The sequence below is a fragment of the Felis catus genome, chromosome A1 (genome assembly GCF_018350175.1).
Source record: "Felis catus isolate Fca126 chromosome A1, F.catus_Fca126_mat1.0, whole genome shotgun sequence".
In the NCBI taxonomy this organism is placed as follows: Eukaryota; Metazoa; Chordata; class Mammalia; order Carnivora; family Felidae; genus Felis; species Felis catus.
In genome coordinates this window covers 95,012,367-95,040,211 of record NC_058368.1, presented here as the reverse complement: position 1 = coordinate 95,040,211, position 27,845 = coordinate 95,012,367, and the positions used below count along the sequence as shown (strand labels likewise).

Sequence of the window (27,845 nt, the reverse complement as noted above, 5' to 3'; positions counted from 1 at the left end):
GTAATGGATTGCCCTTGTGAGCAAGTCCTCATTTAAGGTTTAATTTTAATCCACACATCAGAGATGGGAGATACGGAATTGCTCGGGCTTTGCTCGCAAGCTCTCTCCCTCTTCTTCAAGATAAAGCAAATTAATTAATGTGTACTTTTCAACTGAAGAAATGATTAAGACCCAGCTGTGTCTGTGAAATTGTAAGTTGCAATGCAACACTCTGGGACTTGTTAATGCTTTTTTTGGCATGAAGAAGAGAGACATAGGTATCTAATATTAAGTGGTGTTCTAAAAAGCGTTAAGTTAGCAGTTTGTTTGCCAAATTAACTTTCAAAGACATCTAAGTTACTAAGTTTGACTTTTCTGCACACAAATCTTAAATGATTGATGGACTACTGTAAAATAGCTTTGTTCAAAAAGATCATCTTTGGCAGGCTACTTCAAAGGCTTTACCACTTTGGAAAGATGAAAAGATATCCCCATTTTACATTATTTTCCCATAGTGTTGAGTAGATCAACACTCACTTGAAATATGCCTGAGAATTATGCGATATTTACTATATTATGAGTCTTCTTTCACTGTATCCAGCAGCCCTACGTGGGATTGCTTTTATTTCTAAGATTTAGGAGAATTTTCTACACATAAAGAGCATCTTTAAGAAAATACACCTGGGCAGAACAGTATATCTGGCATTTTTATTTACTACTGTTTCATTGCAAGGCAGTATTTGAGACTAAAATATACAGAGAGATGCTTTTTTTTAAATCAACAATACCATTACAGGATGTGGTTTCAGATTCTCCCTACAGTATCCTTCAGAGTCTAAAGGATTCATTTCTTTCTTTTTAGACATAGATTGTGTGATTTTATGTCTAAGGTCACTCTAGAATTATTGTGGAATTGTATAAACCAAGGGTGAACATCTCAACTAAGGGGTCAAGCAGATAACAGAAGTTAGCAAACAGGGCCCCATTATAGGGTATGTGTGTGTGTTGGTGTGTTGGTGTGTGTGTGTGTGTGTGTGTGTGTGTGTGTTGGGGTGTGATGCCTGAAGGAACTGTGATTTAGGTCAGTATGTCAGATATTCTGATTTTTACTAGAAACCTCCTAATTTTGGGGGGTGCCTGGGTGGCTCAGTTAGTCAAGCATCCAACTCTTGGTTTTGGCTCAGGTCATGATCTCAAGATTCATGAGTATGAGCCTCACGTCCCGCTCTGTGCTGCTGGGTGTGAAACCTGGTTGAGATTCTCTCTCTCCCTCTCTCGCTACCCCTCCCCCGCTCATGCCGGCGTGCATGCTCTCGAGCTCTCGCCCTCTAAATAAATAAATAAAATTTAAAAAAGAAAAAAGAAAGAAAGAAACCTCCTAGTTTTTCCAATACTGACAACTACTTTAAATTTTTGAAAAATCCTGAGCTGGCCAAACAAAACATGTCTGGGGGATGGCCTGCTGCCGTATACCTGCTCAGAAGAAAAGTATTTACGTTAAAAAAAAAAATGTGTTCTCAGTTGTCCATTTTTTGGAATGCAGTAACTGTGAAACGGCCACCTATAATGGCCTTAAAATGGCTCAGGACAAAGGAACTCAGGCTCTGGGCCACGTGTTTGGAAGGGGCTTTGCAAAAGGGCTCAGATACATGGGGAAGGAGGGTGCATAGTGGGTAGTGGTTACAGGTTTCTTATGTAAAACACAATAATCCGTGAACTCACAATGGAAAAGATATGAAGGCGAGGCCCCTGGTCTCTGAAATTTATCTTCAAGGCCATTTCATTTCATGGAGGTGAATAAAGCTGACTTGAAAAAAAAATTCTTTCTTTGCTCTTTGGCAGGGTGAAGTAGAGAAATAAAGTCTCCCCGCTGAACTACTATGAGGTCAGAAGCCTTGCTGCTATATTTCACACTGCTACACTTTGCTGGGGCTGGTTTCCCAGAAGATTCTGAACCAATCAGTATTTCGCATGGCAACTGTAAGTATCCACAATTTCACTGTCCTTCTCTCCCTTGGTGGGCACTGTAGGCTGCATCAGCCAGCAAAACATCAACATTTTCTAAAATCTAATACAACAGGAGACTGTTAGTCACTTTAACTTGCAGGTGACAGAGGCGTCTCGTCAAATTGGTGAGATGGCTGTTCTGTAACTCTGTTAAATACTGGTGTGGAGACACGTGTGAACATGTGTGTGTGGATGTGAAATGCTTCTCAGTACCTCTGATGAAGTCTCAAGTCACTGCAAGGAGGACATTCATGATCATGCCCGAAAACCTGCCATGGGAGAATGTCACTACCTTCCGTGTATTGCCAGTGGTGATGTTTTCGTATGTAGTTAGTGCGTGGGCATTTTACAAGATAAGAACAGGAAATAAGACGGTTCTGGAGGACTTAGGGACACAAATTAACTTTTCTTTTACACTTAGAACAGCTATCATTGCTAGCCTTAAGAGGGATTCTGAATTCACAGAGGACCTATTTTAACTATGTATAACTTTCCTTTTAGTCTCTGCCTCGGTGTCAAGGAGAGAAAACCACACAATTAAGAATTCAGTTGACTACTGGAGGGAAGTCCTACCTGAGTGTGGGATGGAACAGGCAATTAACTACTTCTTTCCCTTCTCTCCAAAAGACAAAGTGTTTTATCACAGTAAAGGTGAAAGAGAGTCTTTTACCCAAATATCTATTTTCCCAGTAATCATCCCAAAACAAACACTCAACAAACCAGAAGGAAGGTGTTTAGCATTTACATGGGATACTAAGGAGATCCATCAATGCCTGGCTTTCTGCTGGACAGTCTAGGTTGAAAAGAGAAATAATTTTATACAAAGGTGAAGTGGAAAGACCTGACAGAGAAAATAAAGAGCAAACAAAAGTCAGGGCGAGATTAAGGACCAAACTGTGTCATTCAAAATCATTGTTCTTAAAGTGGCAGTCCACCTGACTCAAGGGCCCTAACCTTAATACACATTTCTTAATCTCTAATCATAATTAAGATAGCTATTCTATCTTTGGTGCCCCTGTGAAGAAGTCCCCCAGCACAAATGTGCTGCTGAAAATCCAATGTCCGTGGACACTCACATTCTTGACAGAAGGGAGATGTGAATTTGTTTTAGCGAGCTCCTTGATGAATGGGTAAATGAAATTTCAGAGCAGTAGAGGGGGAAGCACAAGATACTCCCATACCAAGCTTGATATACCAAGGTATATTTTACTCTCTGATACCCACTGTGAGTACTGCTCAGATACTATAGGGGTTTAATGTGTATGCGTGTGTTGGGGTGGGGGGGTGTTTGTGGTGTCTGGATGGCTCATTTAGTTGAGCATCCGACTCTTGATTTCCGCTCAGGCCATGATCTCATGGTTCATGGGATTAAGCCCTGCATCGGGCTCCACACTGACAGCATAGAGCCTGCTTGGGATTCTCTCTCTCTCTCTCTCTCTCTCTCTCTCTCTCTCTTTCTCTCTCCCTCCCCCCTCTCCCTCTCTCCCTCCCACTCTCTCTGCCTCTCCCCTTCTTGCACACATGTGCACACTCTCTCTCTCAAAACATGTTTTTTACAGTGTAGGGATCTGAGCATAAATCTGAATGGTTTTCAAATTATTATTTACACCCCACCCACCCATCCCCCAAAAAACATTTCTAAACGTGACTCATCTTTCTTTCCTCCTGAGTTTCTCTGGAGGACTGCCAGTGCTCTGGAGATTATAGGTTTAAAGGTAGAGAGATTTTTGAGATGTAGGTATTTCTAAAGGTCAGATATTATTGCAAATTGCCCACTCTCAGCTAAAGAGAACTGTAGGAAAGCAGAAATATATTCATTGACTCTCCAAGTCAGGGAAAATTCCAGATCACCCGACTGGCTACACTCCGTTTGACCCTGTCCTGTCGAAGCCCCCCGCTTCTGTGAGATTAAGCCAATTGCTTAACTCAAGAGTGAACTTCCCACAGTTCCTAGAATGCCAACCAACCTAGCAGGGCTGCCTTCAATAGTAGATTATTCCAACTGGACGCCTGTGGAGACTGTATTTTTCTTCTGGCTCCTGGATGAGGGCTCTCGCCTCCAGACCACATTGCCTTTGTGGTGATTGATGGGAAAGCTGCTTTGAAATAGTTTTGTCCGGAGACAAGATCTTTGGCAGGCTGCCCCTCGGGCTTAGCACTCTAAAGAAGATGAAAAGAAAACGGGAAGAAAAGAGCACCTTCATGTAAAGGGTTCACTTGCAAGTTTAACCCTCAGAAAGAGGGACAAGTCAGAAATTGTGACACTCAGAAACAGAAGTCCAGGCTTATTATCATCTGGAAATGAAACTGTAACTTGATCGTCCCTTACAGAGCACCGTCTATCACAGGCTTTCCTAAAATAACAGACTCATTGGAAATGGAAAGTGGTGGCATGGACTGACTCAAATATGGTTTTGTTTTGTGGCCGGGCCCCCCTCCTCTCCCTGCCCTGTCAATTCTTGGCTTGATTTCCTTTCCCTCTCTTGCCCCATCTCTTCTTTTCACAGATACAAAACAGTATCCGGTGTTTGTGGGCCACAAGCCAGGACGGAACACCACACAGAGGCACAGGCTGGACATCCAGATGATTATGATCATGAATAGAACCCTCTACATTGCTGCTAGGTGAGTTGCCTTTTCCTCATGTCTGTCCTCAGCATCCAACGAAGGTCCTAAGATCGAATGTGCCTGCGATGCCTCGTCTTAAAAGATCATGACATTCCCAAATAATGTGTTATTTAATTTGAAGGCTACTTTACTTTGTCAAGCCATCATCCTTGCAAGATTTTCTGTGTCTGTTTAACTGTAGGTGGATTTAGAGCGAAATAATTGCATATTTTGGAGCTTAGACTCAAAGAATCCACTCTCTTGAACATATACACAAATATCTACTCCAGCGACCAGTATGATACTCGTTAAATTAACTTGAATTTGTAAACATTTATTATAAAGATATGAGTGTGGATGTGTATTAAGCCTGTTAGTATTTTTGTAGTGAATATATGGTGTATCTCATTACTGCCATAGAATGACAGTAGAAAGTTTTTGATTTGGATCTAGTAAGAAAATACTCATCCATTGGGTATTGTCATCTAAATAGACCATGTCTTAAGGCTGAATGGTAGGGTAAGAATACAACCTCAACAGTGTCACGTGGATTTAGGCATTTTTCCTCATTCTGTTCTTAACTTACCTGGACCACAACTGTTCTGGCCATAAGTGTCCTCTGTCAAATGAGACGCTGGATTAGATTATCCTAAGAAATCCCTTGGGATTGGGGCGCCTGAGTGGCGCAGGTTAAGCCCTGTCGGTTAAGCGTCTGACTTCAGCTCAGGTCACGATCTCAAGGTTCGTGGGTTCAAGCCCTGCGTCGGGCTCTGTGCTAACAGCTCAGAGCCTACAGCCTGCTTTGGAGTCTGTGTCTCCCTCTCTCTCTGCCCCTTTCCCACTTGCGCTCTGTATCTCTCTCTCTCTCAAAAATAAACATTAAGAAAAAAATTAAAAAAAAAAGAGAAGTTCCTTTGGATACTAACAATGTATGATCCTCAGTTTTGGAGGTATGTAGCTCATTCAAAATAATTCTAAATGAAGAGCAACAAAGAACGCTATCTTGTGGGGTTCCACTGTGATCTTAACTTGGGTCTAGACTGATTAATCACTTCACAGTGGGAAGAAAACATAGACAGTGTGTTTGTGATACTTGTATGGCCGTGAACATAGATAAGGAACAGGTAAATAACAACAGTGCTTGATTCTTCCAAAGCACTTAGGTGTTCTAAAATGACAAGCTAGGCAACATAAACCAAAAACCACTGGCCATATTAAAATATCCTTCGAGTATCCCACAAAACATCCCAGGGAGCAATGCCAAAACACTTTTTAACAATTTTACTTCACAAATACTTACATGGTATATACTACTTGTACGTTCTATATAAATCATGCTATGTAAATTCTTTATAAATGTTAATTCATTCAATCCTGGAGGGAAAAAAAAACCACCTTAGGTGAAGGAGCTATTATTATCCTCATGTCTTACAGGAAGAAAGCAAGGTACAGAAAGGTGAAATGCCTGGGCCACGATGGCAAAGGCAGGATTTGAAATGGGGTGGCCTTGCTCTACACTCTGGGGATTTACTTCCTGTACTAGGCACCTACTGAGTAGGAAAGTTGATCCTATTTATCTGGCAGTAACCTTCTAACCGCTGTTGCCCAAGAACACAGCCAGTGTGGGTGTTCACAGGAAAGCATTCTCATAAGGGCCTCGGCAGGTGCCTCTCTGGTAGAATATCAGGTCCTTCTGGGGCACCTGGGTGGCTCAGTCTGTTGAGCATCCGACTCCTGATTTTGGCCCAGGTCATGATATAATCCCAGGGTTATGGGATGGAGCCCCATGTTGGGTGGGGGCACTTTAGATTCTTTCTGTCTCTCCCTCTGCCCCTCTCCCCCAATCATGCTCTTTCTCCCTAAAATAAAAGTAAAATAAACATTTTAAATGTTTAAAAAAAAAGAGTATCAGGTCCTTCTTAAATACCATTTTTAGTTTCCTAAATGTAGCAGGACTGGAAGATTACATTTGTACCCAATTATCTATGGGCAGGTCAAAACAAATGATCATGCTTTGGATCTGTGAGATTCTTGAGTCAAGAATCTTCTGTGAATGACTCACTTTGTAACTGAGTCTCTAGTGGACTGTCCCTACACCTGATGATTTAATGTGGGTGTGGACTGCAGGTCCGGGGTGGCCCCTGAGTTATGAGCCAAGTGCTGCGCAAACTTAAAAAGTGACCGTTATTCCAGCTTGTTAAAACCAAGACAGTGTTATCCTAACCCCCACCCCCCAGAAAGGAGAGACCAGAAACGTAAGGGAAAAAAGGAGAGAAACACATTCATGCTTTTTTAAGACTACAAAACAGACTTGGGACACCTGGGTGGCTCAGTCGGTTAAATGTCCGACTTCGGCTTAGGTCACGACCTCAGGGTGTGTGGGTTTGAGCCCCACCTCGGGCTCACTGACAGTGTGGAGTCTGCTTGGGATTCTCTCTCTCCCTCCCGGCCCCTCTCCCACTCGGCATTCCCTCTCAAAATAAATAAATAAACTTTAAAATAAATTAAATTAAAAAAAAAGACTATGAAACAGACTTGCCTTTTGTGAAAGGTCAAATTTGTAAAACGCCCTCACACTGACATTTTGACTTCCACTCTACACACACAGCCCCTTCCCTTCGATCCACACCCTTAGGAAAACTCTTCAAGGAGCTCCCTGGCCACCGTGTTTAAGGTCTCTCCTCGCCCTTCAACTTCCCAGCACTGCCCAGAGGGATCCAGGTTCCTAGGCAGCAAGGGACCCGACTTAAAGTCATATCCTTCCCCCAGGCTCAAACCAGGGCAACTTTCAGTTCAGTTTTGCTCACTGTGGGGGAGGAAGAGGGAAGTCCTTGGATTAAGTCAGTTTGTGTTCAAATAACTTAATTCAGTCAGAGTGGCTTGTGCACCCTGAGATGAACACACGGATAGCTGGGAATAGCCCTCCATTCTGGTCTTAGATTTAGCATAAAAGCGCTGTTTCTGTTCGCTGGGCAGTGGGATCTCTTGGATATTGAAAAAGATTGCCACTGTCCAAAAGGTTTCATTCAGGGAATTCTATTTCTAAAAGGCTTCCCTGCTCTTCCAGACAATCTGAGTCAGCAATCAGAAGCCAAGGCCTATCCAGAACCCAGAGATTGAGTGAGCCTTGATGGCAGGAACCCCTTTCAATTCGGCTTTATTACTATCCATTTTGAAGATCCTTTTTTTGTTTGTTTGTTTAATCTCTGAAACTGCTAATTAACATAAACAGGCCATGCCAGAAGGGGGCAATCCGAGAGCTTTCTGAGGAATTGCCAATGCATATTAATCAGTTGTTAATTTACAATTCATATATTCAGCTCCTACTTAAAAGTTTTGAGGGGAGGCAGGGTAAGGAAAAAACTAGAGTCCCTGCAAACCTGATACTGAAGTAATAAGCAATTCCATCCCAATAATGAGCCTGACCCACAGCACCACCAATAAAGTCAAACAAGTAATAAAAGAATGCAATAAAACTGCCTCGAAATTAAAGGGCAGGGTGATTCTGGCACCCTACTGAGGTTCCAAGAACTTCCCAATTCAGCAATTTACAAAAAAAAAAAAAAAAAAAAAAAACAGGCTCACCATTCTCCCTGACCACACACGCACGCACACGCACACACACACACACAGAGGCTCACACGCTCACAGTTGCAAGGAAATTTTATAAGCCAACAGCCTTGCCCCCAACTTTTATTTTCACATGAGAGAGCCAGTTTTGATTTCTATTTCTCTCTGTTGTACTTTTCCTAAAAGCAGTAGCAGACAGATTTCCAAGGAACCGTGGGGGAAAAAAATTAAAGTGAATCCTGACAGCAGATCGTTCCTTTCTTTTTTTCTTTCCTTTTTTCTTCCCCCCTCCCTCCACTTTCTCTTAAGTAATGAGGGGGCTTGAAAGTCTCCATGTGGGAGCCTTGAGGTCCTGGCTTAAAGCTGTGGGTAATTTTCCAGCCCCAGGACTTCCTGCATTTTAGAAAAAGTCAATGTTATTTCAAGGGAAAACGAGCTGTTTTGCTTTCCCTCACAAGCCCCCCATCTTTCCAGTTGAGCATAGTTCTTTTCTTTTCTTTCTTCTGAATTCCAGACAAAAACGCCCTTGTACTCCGCTTACACAGAAGGGGATGTTTAAATATAGCCCCACACCTGAGCTGCTGATTCTGTTTCTTCCCTTCCAGGGGGGAGATGGGCAGCAAAGTGTAAAGACAACCAAATTCTCAGCAAAACAGGAAGGTGAACAGAAGCAAGAAATGTAAACTTTAGCTCAAGTACATTTAGACCTTAATTTCTTAATTTCCAGAAAACAGTGCTTTCTGGAAATAATTTCACCTTTACCATCTCCCAACTTGTCAATCAAATTGTCAAAGCTAAGGCTGAAAACACGTTTTGTAAAGGGGGAAACAGCCAGAGATTTGCTTTTTGCTAGTCTCCTCGCCCCCCCGCCCCTCCCCACCGGTGATGAACAAGTGTGGTATGCAAGTGATCGGTTTGTGGATTTGAAGACGCTGTAAAGGCACATGAACCCATCTGTGTTCTGGCTTTGGGGTCAATTTAACTTTCAGAGTCCTCTCTCCTGAACTACACACATACAGATATTGTAGTTCTGGCATGAGGGACACTACAGCAAGGTTTTTTTAAAAGGTGCCCCCTCCAGAAAGATCCCATGATTTGTCAGAAATAGCAGAGTGGGTCCATCGGCACCTCTCAGAGGCTGAGCGGTTCCCTTTTTCTTGCATGTGAGTGTCTCGTTTTTTAATAACAGGGATATGGATTTATCTGCCTTGAATGAGATATATACTCATTCAGGAGAACATTAACTATCTCGACTCTTGTGTTTGACACTATTAATTTTTCATTGTTTACAGGGACCATATTTATACTGTTGATATGGACACCTCACACACAGAAGAAATTTATTGTAGCAAAGTAAGTAGTTTTAAAACCATCTTTCTAGCATGAAGGGCTTTAGGATAGTTCTTGAAGGGAATACGTATTTTAACTGCATTGATTGAGATGACATGGCCAATAATTTGGAACATTTTGTGGAATCCTAATTTGAGGCTAATACATGTTCAAAAACAGTTACATGCTTCACAGTTTATTCATTAAATATGTGTGCATATATAACTTGGGAATTTTAGGTCATTTCTAAATTCCTTTACTGCCATGTTTGTCCAGGAAAATATCAGTTTTCCTATGTAAAATTTTTGCCCCACAAATGTTTCCATGTTACATTTCCATGTCTTACAGTATTAGGATTTGACTGTTGCGGCTCAGGAATTTGATCATTATCCGTTTCAGACAGACATAAAATACAACCTAAGCTTCCCCTATATAACTCCACATGGAGGTATTTTAGTTATTAAAATCTGCCATAGAAGTAGACGATTCCTTCGGTCCATGAATTTACGTGGAGTGTAACCTGAATTCAATCTTTGTCCACCTAAAGTGAATGTCCCCTTTATGTGTAAGTAAATGACTTCCATATTTTAAGGAAAAAGCGTGCTTTATGAAAACTGATTTGTCAACTGAAAGGAAAGGGCCAGGACATGTATTTTATCAAAACGAGCGTAATTTAGCGAGTTGATTGGGATATTCTACGTGAAATCTCCACACTGCTGTTTGTTCCTCTTTCCTTTCTCCTTCATCTTTATCTCAAAAGAGAAGAAGATCATTCCGTAGCTTAATGAATAGATAGGAGTTCAAAATTAAATGAACAGTTCTCATCTCTGATCTTTTGTTGTTATGGTGAATTAATCATGGAGAAAGGGTGCGGAAAGCTTTCAATAAATATATGTTCAGCCTCCGTCTCCCCAAGGGAACGCTTACTTCTGAAATCAAATGCAACCAACCACCCCTGGACTCTAATTGATTTCTTTCTTGGTCCCTGCAGAAACTGACATGGAAATCTAGACAGGCTGATGTAGACACATGCAGAATGAAGGGGAAACATAAGGTAGGCAATTTTCATTTCTCCTGCAGCTGCCACTTTGGGTTAAGTTTCTGACGGTTATCTCCAGCCGTAGACCGTGATGCGGAATGGATCGTGAGAGTCCCTTTTCCCTCGGTAATTGCTTTTTCCATCAACTTATTGAAGGCTTTAATTTGCAGAAATAGTTTGCTTTTAACGTGATGAAATATTACGACAGCTGCTAGGGCTGCATCATGAACTACGTCGGGGCGCCAGGGATTACGGCCACAAAGCTGGCTGCCCCCACTCTTCTGAGTGCACTCTCCACTAGCCCACCGCGCACACCCAGAGCCCCCAGGGAGGCTGGAGAAGCGTGCAGAAAAAAGCTGCCGCAGACATGTGGGGGGCTGTGTTTTAGTCCTAGACCAACGTAAAAACACACTTCAGCCGGGAGCCCTGCAACATCAAGGGACCCCGGGACATCTGGTGTTAAAATTAATATAATGGAAGGCTAGCACTTCCAGGCTTGTCGTCCTTTTGTGGCGTAAACACACACTCGCTCCTCTCTACGCCTGCCGCGTTTTCACTGTTAAAAAAGCAACTGCGGTCAGCATCACCTTTTGGTAGACAATCAGGAGGAGCTCGGGTGTGTAACAGAGGAGCCCCACGGCCACCTTTGCTCTAACCTTATGGTCGGCAGATCACGGTACACAGGAAAGAACGGGTTTTCTGTACTGAACTGACTGGACACAAACGAGTCTGAATTATTTTTCAGGACGAGTGTCACAACTTCATTAAAGTTCTTCTAAAGAAAAGCGATGATACTCTGTTTGTCTGTGGAACTAACGCCTTCAACCCTTCCTGCAGAAACTATAAGGTAACTGCGGTTCTGTCTGTTGGAACCACACGGGGCCGGAGGTATTTCATAATTTACTGTGATTGTACCTGCAGCGACCTAAGACGGGTAATTCAACACCGTCGGGTGCCTCTCGCTCGTTGGGACTTCGTGTGTCCCTCCCCGAGAGTGATCCTGAGCAGGCTTCTAAGCTTCCAGTTTATGCAGGATTCAGCGACACACCTTGCAGGGGCCTGCCCAGCAAAGTTCGTTTCTGTAAGATCCTACTCCCCATTGTTCAGAACACCAGCAGACTTTCCCATAGGCACCGTGTGGGCTTCCCCTCTCTCCCCTTCCCTGCCTCCCTCCCGCCCCACCATCTCCTCTCTGAGCACAAAAACACACTTCTGTTGGGAATGATTCCTACTTTAAAAGGCATCTCAAAAGCGCGCCATGGAAACTGTAGACTTTCTTTTAGATAAGATTTCGAAGAACACGGAAATTTAGTTCCACTAAACACTCTGCTTACTTGACTGTGGCCTTACCTACTCTGGCCTTTATGCAAGGGGAAAAAAGTGAACTCTTGAAGCATTCGTACATCTAGTCGGTTCTGAGCAGCCGACAAGGGCAGTGCTGAAGAAGCAGGAGCTGCCAGCTGAAGACGTGCCAGTGATCCGAGGTCCTGGCTCGGCATCTGTTAGCTCTCCTTGCCCCTTCTTTCTGCCATAGTCTTCCTTTCAGCAAACGTGTATGGAGTTGCTCACATGGCCAGGCCCTGACTGGGGTTATAATGACAAACAGGAGGCCTCCGTCCTTAAGGAAGCCAGACGGGGAGATGAGAATTCCCAATTCCACGGGCTTGTTGCTGTGACATAACACAGGGCACTATGGAGGCACAAGAGAAAGGTACTAACCTCAGCCTAAGGTGAGGAATCAGACAAAGCTTCTAGAAGGAGGCAGATGACCCTTCTCTTCAAATGCTCCCCCTGCTGTTCTCACATGTGGAACATGAGCACCTCCAGCCCAGAAGACAGCCTAGAGTTCTGTGAGGGCAGGGACCACGTCTGTGACAGTCTGGAATCTGACCAGTACCTCCAAACAGGTGCTCTGTTAATTCTGGTGGGGTAAAGAGTGAATGGACTGCCTAATTTTTGTTTTAAAGAGGAAGTAGAAGTTAGCCAAATGAAGGGAGGAGGGCATTCCGGGTAGAGGGAACAGCATGAACAAAGGCACTGAATGAGAAACAGTGTGTTGAGCTTGAGAAACTTCATTTGATTTTGAAGTGCCAGGCTGTGAGGTGACAGTAACAAACAAGAGGCTGGAGAGGGAGGTGGCCCCAGGGATGAAGGGAAGAGAAGAGATTCAGGAAATACTTAAGTGACCAAAGCCAGGAGGATATAAGAACTGATGAGAAGCACAGGACAAGGAGAGAGAGGAGTAAAGAAGGACTGCCAGGCTGTCTCTTGGGTGAGCGAATGGATGGAGCTGCCACGGGTTCAGACAGGGAACAGAAGCAGAGGCAGGTAGCGAGAAGGCACCCGAGGCTTCAGTTTGGAGCATAAGGAGGGCCCCCGGCTCTGCGGTTGGCAATGCCTGCTGATGGGATGTGAACAGAGCTGATAAGAAAATGCATGGGTGAGCCTTGATTTAGGGAGAGACATGGGGAGAAATACACATTGGGTTTCACCAGGCATAAAGTGAACCCTGAGGGGCATAAAGAATGAGAAATGATAGGGGTGCCTGGGTGGCTCAGTCAGTTGGGCATCCCGCTTTGGCTCAGTTCGGGGGTTTGAGCCCTGTGTTGGGCTCTTGCCCTGACAGTGTGGAGCCTGCTTGGGATTCTCTCCCTCTCCCTCTCTCTCTACCCCTCCCCTGCTTTCCTTTCTCTCTCTCCCAAAAGAGAATGAGAAACGGGCGGATCTCAAAACCAGAGGGCCCACCACCCTTTGTCTCGACAGTTTTAAAACACCCTCAGCCTCAGCACGGACATCAGAGGGAGGGTCTGTGTGACCCTCAGGCTCATCGTCCATCTTACATTTGGAAAGGGGCACCAGCAAGGCCAGGATTAGGGTGACGCAGGGGAGGCATGCGCCTCAGGCACAGAAAGTAAGAGAATTCCGTATCAAGGTGGGTGATCACTTAATGCAGTATTTTACAAAATCTAAACTGATGTAAAACACACTCCCCTAAAATAGCAAACTTTTTAATAAGGAGCTGGATCCATTCGGTCTGTAACAAAGGCAGTCCATCCAAACTCTAGCTCAGGCCGGTGACAGCGTGCAGCTGACGTTGTGATTTTAATTCTCCCACTTAATATTCTGTCCCCGTATGTCATTGTTTAGGACTCATTAAGATTAATGCTTTTCACAATTCCCAACCAATTCCCTAGCTGGAAAGCTATCTTTTATGACAAATTACAGGTTTTCTCGGCACTGTGATACACAGACCGGGAGTGGTCTAGCTCATTCTTCCCACACATGTTCCATTCCCCGGGATGCCTCACCTGTGGCGATACGTCCACCTCTCGCTTGTTCCAGTCACCCCTGCTGAGGCATGTTCTGGAGCCTGGGCCTCCCAAGAAAGCACACACGGATGTTCTTCCCGCACAGTCCCATCTGTCTCCCTGCCTAGCACTGTGAATGGTAGCGAGCACCCCTGACATCGGTCAGAGCAGTGTTTTTTTTCAGACCCAGGGCACAGTGGATGATATGAGACATGATGTGTTTGGCTGCAGGGAGAACAGACATTATTTCCCTTAAGCGCTGTTTATGAACAGATCAACACTAAAGGTTCAAAGCAAATCCGATGACCAATCTTCCCCCACCCCCAAAAAGCCCCAAGTCTCAGCACAGAAGCATCAACTTGAAGCAGGAGGGTGACAAATTTTTGGTCTCCACCTCTTTTGGTCTCCACCATGCCCTAATTCATACAGTTTTTTCAATGGAAGTAAGCTGGATGATTCAGAGAGATTACAGCCCCCAAACAAGATTTCTTGGGAAAGAATTCTGAAGGCCACCCACCACAAATCTAAAAGTTCACTCCATACCTTTTGCCCTCCTGTTCTCCAAACCTCTTGAACTTCTGCAGAAGTAATTATCTGTACCCTATGGTGATTTAATTTCCCAGGGGCTGCTGTTAAGTCTGAGATTTGGAGACTACCACAAGGATTAGTTCTAACTTCATGGAAAGAGGATTTCACCGTGGCATTGTTTTGTCTCTGGACCCTTCCAGACTCACAAACCGAAATATTAATACTTCCCTGCTCCTTGCCTTTGGCTATAGCCAAGGCTACTTTTCTTTTTTTTTTTTTTTCGGAAGTAGGTTTATTTAAAAACCTAAATCCTCCCTTGTATATTGTCTCCCCATTGCCAGGATTACAGCGTGCACTGCCTGGGATAAAGGCATTTCCGCTGCATCACTGTGTACTAAGCATTACCTTTGAGTACTTGCCAGACCCACAGACCACAAAGTCTGTCACAGTTCGGCAGGATGCTCTTCTTGGGATAAAATATATTAAAAAAAAAAAAAAGATTTTCAGGGGTGCCTGGGTGGCTCAGTTGGTTGAGTGTCCGACTTCAGCTCAGGTCATGATCTCATGGTCTGTGAGTTCGAGCCTCACGTCGGGCTCTGTGCTGGCAGCTCGGAGCCTGGAGCCTGCTTCAAATTCTTTGTCTTCTTCTCTCTCTATCCGTCCCCTGCTCGTGCTCTCTTTCTCTCTCTCTCAAAAATAATAAATAAACATTAAAAATTAAAAAAAAAAGACTTTCATAAAAATGTGCTAAAGGGAGAGGAGTACAGTTACAGATGTCTCAGCTAAACAAATAGGGTGCAGGAGATATACAGAGAGAGGAGACAGGTGCTATCTCAAAGTGGTTACAGGAGACAAGGCCTGACATATCTCTGAAACAGTTTCTGGGGGGTTCAGGGCAAAAAGCATAAACGACAGGACAACACTAACAGCTGTTCAGGAAGCACCTCCCTGCCCTCCTGGGCAACACCTCCAAACACCGTGATTTAAGGCACCCTGATTTAGTGCTAACGGCCTTTTGGTAGGTCCCCCCTCGGCATCACTGCCGTCTTAGATTCTCCCAGTTTCGTATCTGTTGTCAAACACTGCAAACCTCCAGATATAAACAAGATCCCCTCAAACTATAAAGAGAAGATTGAACCACGGAAGGTTATAAAAACATCAACGAGGTGGGGGAGATCACTTCACGGATCCTGTGGCATGGAGATTTAAATGCCGTGAGAGCCCACGATGTGAGGAAAAAGAACTCAAGGCAGAAGGCAGGAACCACCCAAGTACTGGTCAGGGTGGAGCCGCCCTCTGACGAGTGTCAGTGGCCAGGCAAGAGAAGCGAATTTCTTGCTCGCATCACAGCTGAGTGCAGGTCAGTGACAGAGGGTCTGTTCCACTAGGCTATTCAGAAGGCTAAGCTTCCTCCTGCCCCTACCTTTGTCAGCTCCTAGGATCCTGGAAGGCTGTACCAGATCCTCTGTATCTAGTGGGGCAGAATGCAGAAAGCAAGCAAGAGTGGAGGACCCCAGACAGTTTTGAGAGGCAAGACCCAGAGGTGGCACACAGCCTTCCACTCACGTCCTCTCGGCCAGAGCTCATCCCGTGATCACACCTGACTGCAAGGGTGGGGGGCAATGTAGTTCAGTGCGATGTGGGGGAAAGGGAAATAGAAATTGATGAGTAACTGAACCACCAGCAAGGCTTTACCACACTCACAAATGCCTATGAAGCTACACGGGTAACTTGCAGGAGTAAGACAAGCAGGGTGTACGTGTATTTTATAGGTAAAGAGGCCTTGATGCTGGAGACCATATGCTTGTTTGGGGAAAATGGCAGAGTGGCCATTACTTAGCTTGTAGCTGGTTGCTGCCACTTGCATAAAAAGGTCTTGAATTGACTTTTCCACTTGGTCAAAAAAAAAAAAAAAAAGAAGTCAGGTTTCATCTGCAGTCTCATTTTAAAATAGAGCTCTTGCCTGCTTATCTTTCTTCTTTCCTTTGATTTCCTTTCCTTCCTTCCTTTCTTGCCCCCCTCCATCCCTTCCCTCCTTCCTTCCTAACATACTAAGATGGCCAAACAAACCTCACTGACAGACCAGTTACAACAACCCCCAGCAAGTAGGAACAAGGCCGAGGGTGGGCACACGGATGCATGTCAAATGGCTGCCCCACTCCTCACTGCGCTTCACTTGTGTGACCCCCGCACCTTCTAGGCCTCTCCTTCTGATCTACATGATTGGAGGCTGGGACAGGTTTCTGAAGTTGGTGCAAAAGGCCACCTGAGCTCTGCTTGCGTTGGTGTTTTTGCTCCTTTGCTGATGCCACACTGTCCTGCAAGCTAACCAGAGGGGGATTCCAGCATCTTCTGCTGGGATTTAACCAAAGGGGCAGGACTCCTCAGGCAAAACAAAACCAAAAACAGATTCTCTATAGAGTTAATGACTCAACAGATCATTCAGAGGCAGTGAGGGAGGAAGGGAGGAAGTTTTCCCAGTGATTGCCTTAAACATTCCTTTTCCAAGGAAAAGACACTTGTTTCTAGGCCATTTCAAAAGGATACAGAAATCTATTTACTACAATGGTTAAGAGTCAAGCAACCATGACTCTCAGACTCTCCAAGCTAGAGAACCTTGGTCAAGTGAGGTAATCTCTCTAAACATCGGTTTCCTCATCTGAAACCAACAGACTTATCTCAGAAGGCATTTCAGGATTATCTGCAGTTAGGCATATGAATTAAAGCACACATGATGTGCTTTATGCCATGACTACTGTTGGTTGTTGTTGTTCCTAATTAAGTCCTATTATTTCATTTAGATGGATACTCTGGAACCTTTCGGGGATGAATTCAGTGGAATGGCCAGATGCCCTTACGATGCCAAACATGCCAACGTTGCCCTGTTTGCAGGTAAACCACCTGGTTCCTTCTCATTGCATTTGCTCTCACGGGCCTGTCACCGCGAATCTGCTCTGGAGGATTCGCAGAGTCACAGTTGTGTTTCGATTCTCTGGTGAATACTGTAATTAAGAACGCCTTCTTCCATTTGAAATTCATGTGGAAATTGTACTTTTGCTTCGTGAGAGGAGTGTCTGCCACTCTTACCCGTGCTTTTGTGCCTTCAGAGAAGGATAACTTTGCTTCAGCTTTGCACAGAGTGTGCAACATTGGCCGCTAGGGCATGTTCGGGTTCAAATAATAAAAGATCCCACCTCAGACCAGCAGTGTGGATTGATCTTTCAAGGTAGGATTGACTTCGGGGGTGGGATGATTCAACAGCCTGGTGACATCATCCAGGACACAGGGCCTTTTCACTTCTGTGCTCTCAAAATCTCAATTCTTTCTCTGAGACCAGCCGCCCTCACAGTCGGGGGCTGCCGTCCCCAGTTATGGCTACAACACATATGGCTATGTGTTCCTGTCCACATACAGAAAGGGAAAGGAAGGAGACAAGGTAGGGCCTCAGGAAGATCTCCAAGCAGTGAGGCTACATGCCCACAAGTTTCCAGCAAACATCGCAAATGTCATTGACCGGATTAGGGTACGTGCTCATTGGTGATGGAAAGATAATAGGGCAGCGGAAGATGCTGATTAGCTTAGGGTGATACACACTCCTCGTCCTCTCCCCTTCCTTCCCCTGCAGAGGATCTAAAGCAGCAGCAAATAAGCCATCATCTCCAGATTGGGATTCTCGTGTATGAGAGAGAGAGAGAGAGAGAGAGAGAGAGAGAGAGAGAGAGAGAGAGTGTGTGTGTGTGTGTGTGTGTTTTAATTAGGAATTTATTTAGGAATTCATTGCCAGCTGTGTGGAGGTGGGTGTAGCTCCGAGAAGTGTTGGTATAATAGTGATTGTTATAGCACATAATAAAGCGGTTAGCTATAATTTCCATCACCACAGCTAAAACCTGGCACATCCGTGCCCTGAGGAACTTCAGGGCTCTGATGATGAAACAAGATTAGCTCTTCAAACCTCTTCCTCAGTGTCCTGCATTTGGGGGCCTGAATCTACAGTCATGGCCTGGAGAAACAGCCTGTGTCAGGAAGGAAGGGTTCCTCGGGCTCGCCCCCCAAAGTTCGGGCACAGTGTTAGCGGGAGGGGGTGCAGTACAAAACACAAAGCCTTGTTAACCTGTCAGTCGACAGGCCAGGAGCAAGACCCGTGCGGAGAGTGCTTCAGTGGATTCTCAAGTAACTTCAGCTGCAGCACCTTTCTGACCCTTGAGCCTGCCGGCACCATGAAGGATGTGGGCTACAGTGGGAAATTTAACTGTCACCGAAGAGAGGACTTGTAGCCTGACGTAGAAAGGAGATGGGGTCAGAGTATCGGCTAAGGCCACCAACCTTCCAGCAGTTACGCAGAGTGTGCCCTAGGAGATGACACTGTGAGAGCCCCTCTTCCTCCCCCTATAGGTACACTTGGACAGGTTTTCAATGGACTGTTTGAAATCCCATAAAAGCTCAGCCCTTATTAATAGAAGATCCTTGTTGGCAGCTGAATGGTTGTCATGTTAACACGAGGGGCAGAACACTGCTCTGTTTTAGAAATAAAAGTCCTGGTGAGATACCCAGTGATGAATGTAGAACAAAACGCGTAACCAAAGAGGCACATGGGTGGCTCAGTGGGGTGAGTGTCCGACTCTTGATTTCAGCTCATCATGATCGGGGTCATGGGATCGAGCCCCCACTGGAACCCACACTGAGCGTGGAGCCTGCTTAAGATTCATTCTCTCTCTCCCCCCTCTCCCTCTGCCCCTCTCCCCCCACTCACACATGCTCTAAAATAAAAAAAAAGAGAGAGAGAGAGAGAGAGAGAGACAGAGAGAGAAAAGGTGTAATGGAAAGTGGATGGGAGGAAAATCCACACAAACTGCCCTCCCACTGCCCACCAGCACCCGGCATATGTGCATGACCCGGAGCCATGATTGTTTAAGACAAGCTGTGATTTTTGTAGATCTGTTTATCAACAGAGAGGTTTGCCATCTGTGGTTCAAATCTAACCAGTCAATCTTCACTGATAAATGGTTGTCAATAATGAAGATGTCAAGACAGCTCCAAGTTGAACCTGAGCAAATTTCAGTTTAGATCAAAAGCAGACATCAAGACCTCTGCTTAGATATGTCCGGATAAACTTTTCTAAAAAAAAAAAAAAAAAAAAAAATTACACTTAATGGAACTACAGTGTATATAAGCCACTCTGACATACAACTCAACATAGGTAACCACTAAAAACGAACCAAGGAAACGGGGTGCCTGGGTGGCTCAGTCGGTTAAGTATCTGACTTCGGTTCAGGTCATGCTCTCACAGTTCGTGGGTTCGAGCCCCGTGCAGGGCTCTGTGCTGACAGTGCAAAGCCTGGAGCCTGCTTCAGATTCAGTGTCTCCCTTTCTCTCTGACCCTCCCCCACTCACAGTCTCTCTCTCTCTCTCTCTCTCTCTCTCTCTCTCTCTCTCTCTCTCCCTCTCAAAAATAAATATATGTTTAAAAATTTTCAAAAAATGAACCAAGGAACTAATTTCTATTTTTGAACATAATTACTGTTTGTTTCACATACTGCATAGATTTTACTATTCTAGAAGGACCCATTTGATTACTTGTGTGCAGGATGTTTACTAATCCAGGAAAAGAGCCCAAAGTGGTAGGGATTAATCTTCAACTTTCTTCATCCTCTTTCGCCTTAGATATACCCTAAAGCACATACCCCAAAAAAGCATGAATTCTCAAAGGCCAGATTCAACTTGGTATCAGGACCCTTCCCCTTTTCTCCTTGCTTTGGTCTCTTGAGTGAGAGAACATTTTCAGTTCATGACTCTGAAATACTGAAGCAAATATCTCTTATTTCAGCTAGACTGGCAGGGCTCAGTGGCTCTCATGAATGAAGTGACTCTCATGATCTAAGGAGCCATTCAGTCAGCATTTTTTTTTTTTTGCTTATGAACCCCCTGACTCCCCTTACCTGCCCAGGCGAAGGACTCTATCACTTCTGCACAAACTTAAAATTTCTGATGATACAATCAGCTTCTGTCTTTCCCTGGGCTCCCATCTAATCCAGTTTGCCATGGTGTGGTGGCAGTAGCAGTGTCCAGGGGGCCTTGGCCTTGAGATTTCGGTCAAGGTCCATCTAATCAGGTGAAGCAAACAACATTTTTCATTTACCCCGTTCCCTGAGCTGCTGCTGCTGCTGCTGCTGCTGCTGCTGCTGCTTAGAAATTGCCATGCAATTTAAAAATGAAAAATGTTTCATCTCTCAAGATCCTAATTTACAATGGTTAGGAATGTGGGCCAAGTATTTTCCCAGCGACTCTTGGATGTTCCCCAGTTGTCCTATCTCATTTGCCTGATGTAGGAAAGCAATCTGGGGGATGTCTCTATTATTCCCCCACGCCCAGTGTAGTGCCCCAACCCCGTTCACCTCTTTTCTTTCTCTCCTAAGATGGAAAACTATACTCAGCCACAGTGACTGACTTCCTTGCCATTGATGCGGTCATTTACCGGAGTCTGGGAGACAGCCCAACCCTACGGACCGTCAAGCATGATTCCAAATGGCTGAAAGGTGAACCAACAATTAAGAGAGGGGTGGGGGCTCATATCTTGAGGGAGATTTAGAGTCTGGACAGACCAGACTGGAGTTTCATGTTGGTAATAGCTTCTGACAGACAGGAAGGTGGAAATGGCATCTTTTGCCCCAAATGATTTATTTACTTCCCCCTTCTCATTTCCCATGAGTTTCTGGAGTATTAACACAACTACCAATGCCACTACAATAGAACACACCACATTCATCTTTCCTGCCTCAAGCGCTCGTTTCAGAGTCTAACATGAAAAGAACTGAACATTCCATTCATGGAAGGGAACAGGGATCGGAGGTGGTGGGGAGCAGGGAAAATGCTATTCCCAACCCGGCATGAGTCAGGATTCACGAGGAGATGCGTACAAAAAAATCCTTTCTGTAATAGGAGCATTCGTTGTGGAAAATAAAATTACAGACATATGAAAATTCATTTATTCTTCATTGTTAATTGCAACCACTTCTGAAAGACAGAATTTTGTAGGCTCGAATGCCTTCTGAAATCACCAGCACTTGCTGGTGTGGTCATGAGAAATGGTTCGTGTTAACCCAATGTCTAATGGCCCTACACTTTTAATTAATATCATGTCTTTGGTCGCAGCTGATTGAAGTTCTTTTAACTCTTTGTGACATGTCCCCAATTAAAGTGCCATGTGTCCACAGAACCGTACTTTGTCCAAGCAGTGGATTATGGAGACTACATCTACTTCTTCTTCAGGGAAATAGCAGTGGAGTACAACACCATGGGAAAGGTAAGAGGCATGGATGACTCCCCTGGCCCTGTGTTGTTCTGGATGACCTTGATATAAGAACCATAAATCTAGGGGCGCCTGGGTGGCGCAGTCGGTTGAGCGTCCGACTTCAGCCAGGTCACGATCTCACGGTCCAGGAGTTCGAGCCCCGCGTCAGGCTTTGGGCTGATGGCTCAGAGCCTGGAGCCTGTTTCCGATTCTGTGTCTCCCTCTCTCTCTGCCCCTCCCCCGTTCATGCTCTGTCTCTCTCTGTCCCAAAAATAAATAAACGTTGAAAAAAAAAAAAAAAAAAGAACCATAAATCTAATCGCAAGGTTATCGCTTTGAGAAGACTCGGCCAAAGTTTGGTGGACGTAAAACACTGTTCTGCCTCAGAGCCCTGTAAGCTTTTCCAGACCAGTCCCAGATTGCAGGGAACCTCTTAAATATTTCTACTGAAAATGTAATCCACAGATGTCTATCTGGGTGATTTCACACTGAGTTTCAAGTATCTTGAGATGTGGTTTCCTTCCAGGTATACTCATTGTTGTTTTTGTTTTTGTTTTCTTTTTAACTCAGTTGTTCCACAGACAGAGAATAGATATCCAGTATCTTTAAGCAAAATGAGAGCCCTGATCGTCTTTTACTGCAAAAAGCAACAGAACACTTACGGGATGTCCACTTCAGTTATTTTTACCAGAGAGTAGGTCAAGGTCACTAAGTTGGAGGGCACAGACTCAGTGCCAGGGTGGCCTGCAGGGTTACAGGAATTCAGAGTATGAGATTCAGGGCCCAGAGACAGCCAGTGAGGGTGGCAGAGATGGTGCATACAAAGTGTGCTTTTGTTTGAGGAAATAAAAAGCTAAGCAGTCTGTATGGAAATGAGTTTATCTGGCTGGGAGCTGATCCCCTGAAGGATTTATGGTTCTGTATTAAATGCCACAGCCTTATCTTTCAAAACATGCTGTTCCAATGAGTCCCCCCCCCCTTTTTTTTGCTACTAATTTTAGAAACATGGGATTAAATTAAGCACCGTGTTGTTGTTGCTTCTGTTTTCTAAGAAAGGCAAATTCTACTAACATCTTGAGAAGTGAGTGCATTTCATCTTTCCTGTGTGTTTTTCCTCTGCAGGTAGTTTTTCCAAGAGTGGCTCAGGTTTGTAAGAACGACATGGGAGGGTCCCAAAGAGTCCTGGAAAAACAGTGGACGTCTTTCCTTAAGGCTCGCCTGAACTGCTCAGTTCCCGGAGACTCTCATTTTTATTTTAACATACTCCAGGCAGTCACAGATGTGATTCGTATTAATGGCCGTGATGTTGTCCTGGCAACCTTTTCCACACCTTACAACAGGTAACCATGCCCTCGCTCTGCTGACCTAATCCGTCCTTCCCAGCTTCCCTTCCCCCTAGGGGTTCTCTCCTAATGCACAAGATTCACAACTGATGCAAAAATTGATGCTTAAGTGCTCTGTTTTCATCAACAAATTAATAGTCAGTCAGAAGCAATATTAGCTTAGGATTTTAGGGGAAGTAATTAAATAAATTATAACAATATCTTCTATTTATATGCCTGGCGTACAAACACTTCTTATGTGTTATTTCAAAATCTCTCCAGTAATAACGGAAACTGAATACTGTTGCCCTCTTTTTACACTTAAAGAAACTAAACTCAATTATATTACCTGGTCCAAGTCAGGAGTCGAAAGAGGCAGCTTTAGAACTCAAGAATGTTTCTCCTCCCGCTTCCCTCTTCAAGGTCATCTAACGTTCTGTTCGACTTTTACTATTTCTATGACTGGATCGGTAACTTTTAAAGCCAAAACACTGAAAATTTACTTAAATGCTACAAGAGTGAAATTTAGGGTTCAGACAAGTCCATCTCTCATCCCCCCACAAGGGACCCTGGTTATTATCCTGTCGGAGGAACCTGGACCCCAACCACCAGGGACTCCGGGGGGCTTGAGTGAGGACTTGGAAGTCATCAAACACGCTGCCTAGAAATACTGAACATCAGCTTATTCATTCCTATATTTGTGTTTATTTAAGCTGAGACTTTGAGTAATCAAATGACGCACTAAAAAGTGTTCCTGGGGCAGCAGAAATGTGTGGAGATTAAAAAACAGGAGGAAGAAAGGCATGAGATTCTCTGGTACTGAGCTCTCCTGAACTTTAGAGTCCTGGCACTGCTGCGTAAAAATGATTGTGACTGGTGGGCATGGACATAAAATCTGAGAATACATGGTTTCATTCTGGATTATACTTTTTGTTACACTTGTTATTCTGGATGAGACTTTTAAGAACCTGATACGAGTCTAGATGACAGATAAATGCATGATGAGACTGGAGGGTGGCATACAGGAAGAAATGTGTAAGAACTAGGGAGAGTCCGAAACAGAGCATGCCGGAAGATGCTCTGATGTTCCTCAGTTAAACAGAGGGCAAGAGTCAAGAACTCTCCACTGAATACGTGCAAATATGAATCCATGCTGCAAAAAAGTATTCAGTTCGATTTAAGTAAGTCTTAACCATCCATGATGATTTTAGACTTGAGAAACAGAAAAGATACAAAAATTTAGGCTGTAACTATTCATACTTTGGAATCCCCGTAGCTAGGATTGTTTAAGAAGAATACTGTCTTGGTATGCAGGAATATGGGGGCTGGTAGAATTTGAGCGTGTTTCTAGTTTGTTTGGCCAGGGGGCCGAGGTGGGTGTCAAGGGTGCACTGCATAATTACAATATAGTAGTAGATTCTCATGTATTAGAGAGACTCCGTGTAAAGGATTTTCTTAAAAGGCCCCTAGGAGGGGCGCCTGGGTGGCTCAGTAGGTTGAGCAATGAACTTCGGCTCAGGTCATGGTCTCACGGTTCAGGGGTTCGAGCCCCACATCGGGCTCTGTGCTGACAGCTCAGAGCCTGGAGCTTGCTTTGGATTCTGGGTCTCCCTCTCTCTCTGCCCCTCCCTGTCACACGCTCTGTCTCTCTCTGCCTCTCAAAAATAAAGAAAATTAAAAAAAATTTTTTTAAAAAAGGTCCCTAGGAAACACCCAATTAATACATGCTTATGCAGCCTCAGAAACAGTATTTGTTCAGAAAAATCAGAAACTGACAAAAATACACATACCCGTTTTCATCTGCAAATTAGAGTTGTAGTGGTTCCGGTTTTAGTGGTTCTGGTTTCATCCATTTCCACCCCGTCTTCCACACATGCAAACTTGGTCATGAAGGCCTCTTCCAAGTCTTTGAGGTGCTCCTCCTTATCAATGGGAAAAAGCCCACGTTCCCCAGCAGAGCACACAGGTCCCCCCCCCAGCCCCCCAGTGGTCAAGCCCATCTTCTCCAGCTCCACGGCCTCACAGGCTGAAGCTAAGAGGTAGTTCCTGGATGTGCCAAGCCTATACCTGCCCTGCTCCCAGCCAGGTCTGCCAGTCCATCCAATGTATATCAGCTGAGAGCCTATGTTATTTATTGGGCATTTACTGTTGGAGATTAGGGATTCTGTCAATATATATATGCTGAAGGAACAGAAGGTAGGAAGAAAGGAATGAAGGAAAGATGAACAGAAGGAGGGAGGGAGAAAAGGCAGGAACGGAAAAGAAAGGATTTCACAAGCAATTCTAAGACGATCAAGGCTCTCGTTTTGCTTAAAGATACTGGATATCTACTCTCTGTCTGTGGAACAACTGAGTTAAAAAGAAAACAAAAACAAAAACAACAATGAGTATAGCTGGAAGGAAATCACATCTTTAGTTATTATGAGGTGCCTCATAAAATACTTCAATATTTATCCTGTTTGTCATAATATTTATTTATTTATTTATTTATTTAGAGAGTGACAGAGCGAGTGGGGGAGGGCCAGAGAGAGAGGGAAAGAGAGAATCCCAACCAGGCTCCACAATGTCAGTGCAGAGCCCCATCCCATGCGGGGCTTGATATCACAAAATGTGAGATCATGACCTGAGCCAAAACCATGAGTCGGACGCTTAACCGAGTGAGCCACCCAGGCACCCCTATATGTCATAACATTTAAAGTAAATATGTGAACATTTTAGGAAAGGGAGATGTGAAGAGAGTCTTATCAAATTAAATGCATAAGGCTAGGGCTGTGACATCAAAAACAATGGGGATCACGGTCTTATCTATTCAATTCTGTGCACGATGTATACATATTCCACATACTTTAAAATCCATCCTGCTACTTTGACTTACATAAGCTTTCTAATCTTCTCCCTAATTCTTGCTTTATTAGTAATACTTCAGTAATTGTGTTATGAAATTAAAGATGGCATAAAATTCTCCTAATCGTGTAAGAAGTGATTTCCAAAACCTTCAACATTTGCAAAATCAAGACTAAATCGTTCTCTCTGCCCTGGATGATGTTCCCACACTACAAAGCACCCGTGTCTTGCCCAGGATGTTCCTGCCTATGCAGTGCCCCACTACCTCAAACCCTGATTAAAACTCTTGGCCAGCTGGTGCCTGAAATTTATTTGATCAAAATCAAGGAACAGCCATACTTCAAAACAAACATGGGTTCAGGGCGCCTGGATGGCTGAGTCTGTCAAGCACCCAACTCTTGTTTTCAGCTCAGGTCATGATCTCGTGGTTCATGACACGGAGCCCCACATTGGGCTCTGTGCTGAGAGTGTGAGCCTGCTTGGGATTCTCTCTCTCCCTCCCTCTCTCTCTCTCTCTCTCTCTCCCTCTCTCTCTCTCTCTCTCTGCCCATGCCCTACTTATGCGTTCATGCTCTCCCTCTCGCTCTCTCTCGCAATACATAAGCTTTAAAAAAAGGGGGTGGGTGTTCAAAGAGTTTTACCCAGATGAATGAATAATTCATGCCTTCTCTCCATTAATTAAAAAAAATTCCCAATTCTTTTCAGGAGTAGCAAGGAAGGAGGCAATTATAGGTAGAGATTACCGCCATTATTATTTAGCACTTAATAGAGCACTTTATTTGCAAAATGTTCATGCTTTAGAGACTTAAATTGCTTACTCTCATGCAAATAAATAGGAAGTAAGAATTGAAACCAACAGTGACTGACATAAAATAAGCATGTTTTCCCCACACATACGTTCTCACTGTCCTTGGCTGGAGAAACCAAATTCAGAGAAGCAATATGTGGACAATGCACCAATATTAGAGATGAAGAATGTTTTCCAAAGATTTTCTCTTTGGGTTAGTGACTTGAACATTCCGGGAATTCATGAACCTTCTAAACTACCAGTTCTAAACAAATGCGGTTCCCAAGGCCATACAAACATGTAGGGGTCTTTTTCTCTCTGAGTTTGCTGCAACCAGTCCTTTCTTTAAGGCCACGGATGCAAATGTGATTCAGAGAAACATTCGTTTTATATACTGGGATCCTTTACATTCACAGTGATCAGGGTGTGAACTTTAAATTCCAACCGCCAGAAACAGGGAAGTTGCTCTGTAGTATGTTTTCCAAGCTGCACGCATTAACTGTTGTGAGAGGAACACTGTATGAAATGTTCTGTTACAGCATCCCTGGGTCTGCAGTTTGTGCCTATGACATGCTTGACATCGCCAATGTGTTCACTGGGAGGTTCAAAGAACAGAAGTCTCCAGATTCCACTTGGACACCAGTTCCTGATGAAAGAGTGCCCAAACCCAGGTACGTGTAAATATTTATACAACTGTTTTGAACTGCAAGAAATGGGCAGCTTGGTCCCAGACAATGAACATCTTAAGAACTGCCTACCAGCGCCTTCCATGCTGGCCACGGCGATACAACTACCAGAGCAACAGAAAGATCTATCAGGCCATTTGCCTTCGTCCCCTTAACCCATTCAATGACACTCTAGTCTTTTGCTTAACCTCTACCTCTGTGGCTTATCCAAGGTCATCCTAGGCTGATGGGAAGCATCTGGCCCAGCCAGCCCCACTGGCATGTGGCTGAGGAAACTGAGGCTCAGAGAGTTAGAGAGTGTATTGTGCAAGTTCACAGACCTGCGTGGATCATTTGCACTACTCCACCCTTCTTCCCTTCCCTTCCCTTCCACACAGACCCATGTCTCTGCACTCTAATAAAATGCGGACTATAAATGGTGATCCCTGGAGTTTGTGACCAGGCTGGATGGGCGCTGAGTCCAGGACTCCAGGGCAACGGCAGGTAGAGACCAGTGAGTGCCTTGTGTTATCAGGTTTTCCCTGGTCTACCAGGTTCTAATCTGTTTTGGA

The 27,845-nt window shown here is 44.4% G+C and overlaps 1 protein-coding gene and 1 long non-coding RNA gene across 4 annotated transcripts in view; one reads left to right on the top strand and one right to left on the bottom strand.

Moving 5' to 3' along the window:
- Positions 1-27,845, top strand: part of SEMA6A (semaphorin 6A) — a 134,761-nt gene that overhangs the window by 68,812 nt on the left and 38,104 nt on the right. For all 3 annotated transcript variants that reach the window (XM_023254418.2, XM_023254419.2, XM_023254423.2), the window contains exons 2-11: positions 1,822-1,959; positions 4,494-4,611; positions 9,456-9,516; positions 10,484-10,546; positions 11,277-11,378; positions 17,169-17,259; positions 20,781-20,900; positions 21,579-21,667; positions 22,778-22,995; positions 27,148-27,279. In XM_023254418.2, coding sequence (XP_023110186.1) covers positions 1,860-1,959; positions 4,494-4,611; positions 9,456-9,516; positions 10,484-10,546; positions 11,277-11,378; positions 17,169-17,259; positions 20,781-20,900; positions 21,579-21,667; positions 22,778-22,995; positions 27,148-27,279 — 1,094 coding nt within the window. In that variant the 5' untranslated portion in view covers positions 1,822-1,859. The remainder of the gene's footprint in view (positions 1-1,821; positions 1,960-4,493; positions 4,612-9,455; positions 9,517-10,483; positions 10,547-11,276; positions 11,379-17,168; positions 17,260-20,780; positions 20,901-21,578; positions 21,668-22,777; positions 22,996-27,147; positions 27,280-27,845) is intronic.
- Positions 19,272-27,845, bottom strand: part of LOC109499869 — a 43,261-nt gene continuing 34,687 nt past the window's right edge. The window contains exons 2-3 of the long non-coding RNA XR_002742459.2: positions 20,304-20,468; positions 19,272-19,482 (exon numbers count right to left, since the gene is read on the bottom strand). This is a non-coding gene — a long non-coding RNA (uncharacterized LOC109499869). The remainder of the gene's footprint in view (positions 19,483-20,303; positions 20,469-27,845) is intronic.